This window comes from Heliconius melpomene, chromosome 16, assembly GCF_056956725.1.
Source record: "Heliconius melpomene rosina isolate 202511_hmr_F chromosome 16, ASM5695672v1, whole genome shotgun sequence".
NCBI classification, from domain to species: domain Eukaryota; kingdom Metazoa; phylum Arthropoda; class Insecta; order Lepidoptera; family Nymphalidae; genus Heliconius; species Heliconius melpomene.
The window spans coordinates 1,236,312-1,240,712 of NC_140404.1; the positions used below are offsets into that span (position 1 = coordinate 1,236,312).

The 4,401-nt window shown below is 34.4% G+C and overlaps 1 protein-coding gene across 1 annotated transcript; it reads left to right on the plus strand.

Moving 5' to 3' along the window:
- The first annotated feature begins 3,088 nt into the window (after positions 1 to 3,088).
- Positions 3,089 to 3,850, plus strand: LOC146530650 (uncharacterized). The gene has a single exon (XM_085199501.1). It carries the CDS (start codon positions 3,089 to 3,091, stop codon positions 3,749 to 3,751), a length of 663 nt encoding a protein of 220 aa, XP_085055627.1. The 3' UTR covers positions 3,752 to 3,850.
- The last annotated feature ends 551 nt before the right edge of the window (positions 3,851 to 4,401 follow it).

The following is a 4,401-nucleotide window of genomic DNA, read 5'->3' on the forward strand; positions in this document are numbered from 1 at the left end:
AATTTGCATACTTTTACCAATAAATGTCGGTGGAATAAATGGGACATTGACTTCCTTTGTCCATACTACTGCGTATATTATTCTAGTGGAAAGCAGAGAATATTAGGTTATTAATATAATTTATTTTCACAATTACAATACCACGAACTACTGCAAAATGTTCGTAACTTCGGGATATAGATATAATATTAGTATACACGATTAATCCGGTGAAAGATTTTCATTTAAAAATCATTAATAGAGATAACTCTCTATCGACCTGCTATATGCGGAATATAGAGCGAAGCGAAAAAAATGTAGTTCAAGCAGAAGTAGGCTGTAGGCTTGAAGGGCAGGTTATTTTTATTTTTAGCTCAGTTTTTCATTTTCCAGGTGAAATGAAATATATAATCTGTAAGTGATGGAACTCAACGCTTCGCTTAGTTTTACCACAGTGAGCAAATAAAATTATTCGTTGCTTCCACTGAGGTCCGAATTCACAACTATCGCGTTAATAATAAGACTTTAATCCATTGCGTCACGATGTACTCGAGTTTTAGAAGATATATTCAAAAATATATACTATATACGAGTATATATAAAAAACCTTTTACTTAATACATACTATGACCCACATTGTTAAGTTATAATGTAAAGCAACAATGGCCGTAGAAGCGGACTCTTTTCAAAATATGCGACAGCGACATTTTAGCCTCGAAGGGGGCGAATTCTGAAAACTTTTTGATTAATTACATTTCGCTCGGAGGAAATACAGCGTTCAGGTGAATGCTAGATATGATAGACCTATAAATGTGTAGACACGAATTATTTTTATTTTCTTTCTAAATATCTTTTTCAGCTTTACGCCTTATATATTCATAGCACGTTTATACAACACGTTAAGCAGAAATAACTTATTACTAAGACACTCCGTTTCTTACTATTTTTTTTGTGCAACACAAACGACCATGTCGCCTTTTATCTTACCGCGGTGCAATCACATCACAATATATCAAGAAAGCTTATTATTAAGCATGTTGTTACATTCGGTGTAAAGTAATTGTAGATACTTTTTCTGACATAATTACGTGTTTTATAAAAAAATGTTTAAATATTTTTTTAAATAATGTATCAATGTCATATATATATTATATTTAAATATTTATATTCTAAACATTACGGGGGAGTTGCGCTGTTGTGGCGTAGGAATGTGTTCTCGTCGGTTTGTGTAGTGAATTGTGTAAGTACGAGGCTATGTGCGGTTAAGTGTCAAGTACGTGATTATACTGTGTTATTTTTCTCTGTTTATATGCCAGTTGACTGTCCGCAGAATATAACGGAATTCACTGAATGTTTGAGTGAAATGAATGCAATAATTGAAGACTGTAGTGTTAATATAGTTTTTATGTTAGGTGATTTTAATGCCCATCCCAACGAATTATTTTTTAATGAATTAACACATTTTTGTAAGGAGCAGTATTGGGATTGTGTCGATTATGAGATGTTATCAAGTAGTAACCCCAACACTTATACCTATACTAGTGATATTAACGGGTCATCGCGTTGGCTAGACCACTGCGTTGTAACTAAGTTTGCTAAAAACTATATTATAAGTATTAATATTTTGAACGAGGTATCGTGGTCTGATCATTACCCTTTGGAGGTTATTTGTAGTTTAAACATACCAACTTTGTTAGATAAGTCTTTGCAGTCAAAGGCAGAAAATAATAAAATAATATGGGGTCATAGGGATAACAATCAGATTAAACTTTTTACAGAACTATGTAATAAGAGATTAAGGTTAATAGAATTACCGGAAGAAATGAGGGAGTGTTGTGATAATATTTGTAATGATTCTAACCATAACATAGTGATTAATAAATTATATAGAGATATAATTAGTATATTGCAGGAGGCAGCTATAGCCAGTTACAAAACAGTTGTAAACAATAAGAAAAAATATGTTACAGGGTGGAACAAACATGTAAGGCAATTTCATGTAGCGGCTCGGCAATGCTTTCAGTCTTGGGTATGGGCGGGTAAGCCAACCTATGGAATGTTTTATGAAAAAATGCATTACGCGCGTAAGGCCTTTAAAAATAAACTTAAATGGTGTCAGGATAAAGAACAGCAAATTAAAATGGATATACTGGCAACAGCATATAAAACTAAGAACTTCGGTAAATTTTGGCGCTTTACTAATGGACTGAATGCACGGCCGAGTCGGGCCGTCGAGGTGGGGGGAGTTAGTGGCTTTAAAAATATAGCGAATATGTTTAGGAATGAATTTGCAATAAAACCAAATAATGTCTTATGTAAGAGTGACACTAAAGACACCGTGAACAGTGATAAAGACTTGTTTATTTTTACTCTTAATGAGATTAATAAAGTATTGCAGGGTTCTAAAAGGGGAAAATCACCAGGTCACGATGGCTTGAGTATTGAGCATTTGAGGTACGCTGGTGTACATCTCCCCAGTGTCCTCAAGTTATTGTATAATCTCTGTTGTAGACATAGATATCTCCCAGATGATATGTTACGGACAGTTGTAGTACCTATTATGAAAAATAGAACAGGTGACGCGGCAGATAGGGCGAATTACAGGCCGATATCTTTGGCCACAATCACTGCTAAGGTGCTGGACGGTCTGCTTGATGCTCGTTTAAATAAATCACTTAAATTACACGATGCACAATTTGGTTTTAGGCCTAAACTTTCAACTGAAAGTGCGATATTGTGCCTCAAGCAGACAGTTCAGTACTATACTGAGCGGAAAACGCCAGTATTTGCCTGTTTTTTGGACCTGTCTAAAGCTTTCGATCTCGTACCATATGAAATATAGTGGAAGAAGTTGAAATCACGCTCTAGTCTAAATTCTCACTTAATTGACCTATTTAAATATTGGTATAATAATCAGACAAATATAGTTAAGTGGGGTAATGCGTTTAGTGACCCGTACAAATTGAAGTGTGGGGTAAGACAGGGGGGCCTTACATCACCTAGGCTATTTAATTTGTACATAGACCCACTAATTGAGAAACTGAACAGAGCTGGAGTAGGGTGTTCAGTCGATGGCATTTCCATGAACAATATAAGTTATGCGGATGATATGGTTTTATTGAGTCCGTCAGTCAGCGGGCTTAAAAAATTACTGAAAATTTGTGAAGAATGGGCGGAGGTGAATGGGCTCAGGTACAATAGTAAAAAGAGCGTCTTTCTTTTGTTTAGAGGAAATATAAAAAATACTAATTATAAGTCAAATTTCGAATTAAATGGTGTTCCGCTTAAGCAAGTACCTGAGTACAAATACCTCGGCCACATTGTAACCGAACGTCTGATTGACGATATTGATATGGAGCGGGAGCGCAGGGCGTTGTCAGTTAGAGGAAACATGTTAGCGCGTAGATTCACACATTGTACATTACAAGTAAAGTTAGCCCTATTTCGAGCCTACTGCCAATCTTTTTACACTTGCAGCCTGTGGTCTAACTTTACTCGGCGAAGCTACAACGCCTTGCGTGTCCAGTACAACAATGTGCTGAGGGCGGTGCTAGGGAGGCCTCGTCATTGCAGTGCGTCAATGATGTTTGCAGAGGCAGGTGTTGATGATTTTTACGCAATCATTCGGAAGCGGGTCGCTTCTGTAATAGGTAGATTCACGAGCAGCACTAACACTCTCCTCAGCACATTGGCATGTAAAATGGAAGGCCCGCTATGGAGGCACTGGAATAATATCCATGTTAATACAAACAAAACTATAAATAATAAATAATATCAATTACTAACGTAGATTAAGCAAATGTATACTAACAAAATTTTATATGGATTATGGATGTCCGAAATAAAGATTTATTATTATTATTATTATTATTATTATATTTATATACTAAACATTATATAAATTTATTTCAAAAAGTTTTTGTTTTTACTAAACATTAAAAAAATCTGTTTTAAAAACATTTTTAAAGTGTTATTCTACATTCCAAGAGGCACGAGTTCGAGTCCCACTACAATCAAATTTTTATACGTTTTCTAAATAAGTATTTTCTAAATAAATGCATACTTAATATAAAATTATATATTTTTGTATTTAGAAATAAACTTCATAATATATCATATCTATAACATTTTGTGGTCTTCATTGTAAGTGTGGCGCGAGACTTTCGAGTTTATTACCTGACATGTTTGAAATACCAGTTTTATTGCTAAAAGGGAGAGTTTCAGCAAGTATTTTCTATCTATATACATTTAAACATCGTTCTTGACTTTGTGATATCTAATCGACATGCTTAAAATATTCACTTTAGGTACAACCTTTTGCTGGTTATATGTAAATTTAAGTAAAACTTGTAGGTATGTACGTATTTCTCGATTATACGATACAGGGTGCTTACATAATCAATCTGTCAGATATGAATTTAA

What these genes read in the sequence shown, in the direction of transcription:
- LOC146530650 (XM_085199501.1), top strand. Translation starts at nt 3,089, where the DNA reads ATGGTTTTATTGAGTCCGTCAGTCAGCGGGCTTAAAAAATTACTGAAA.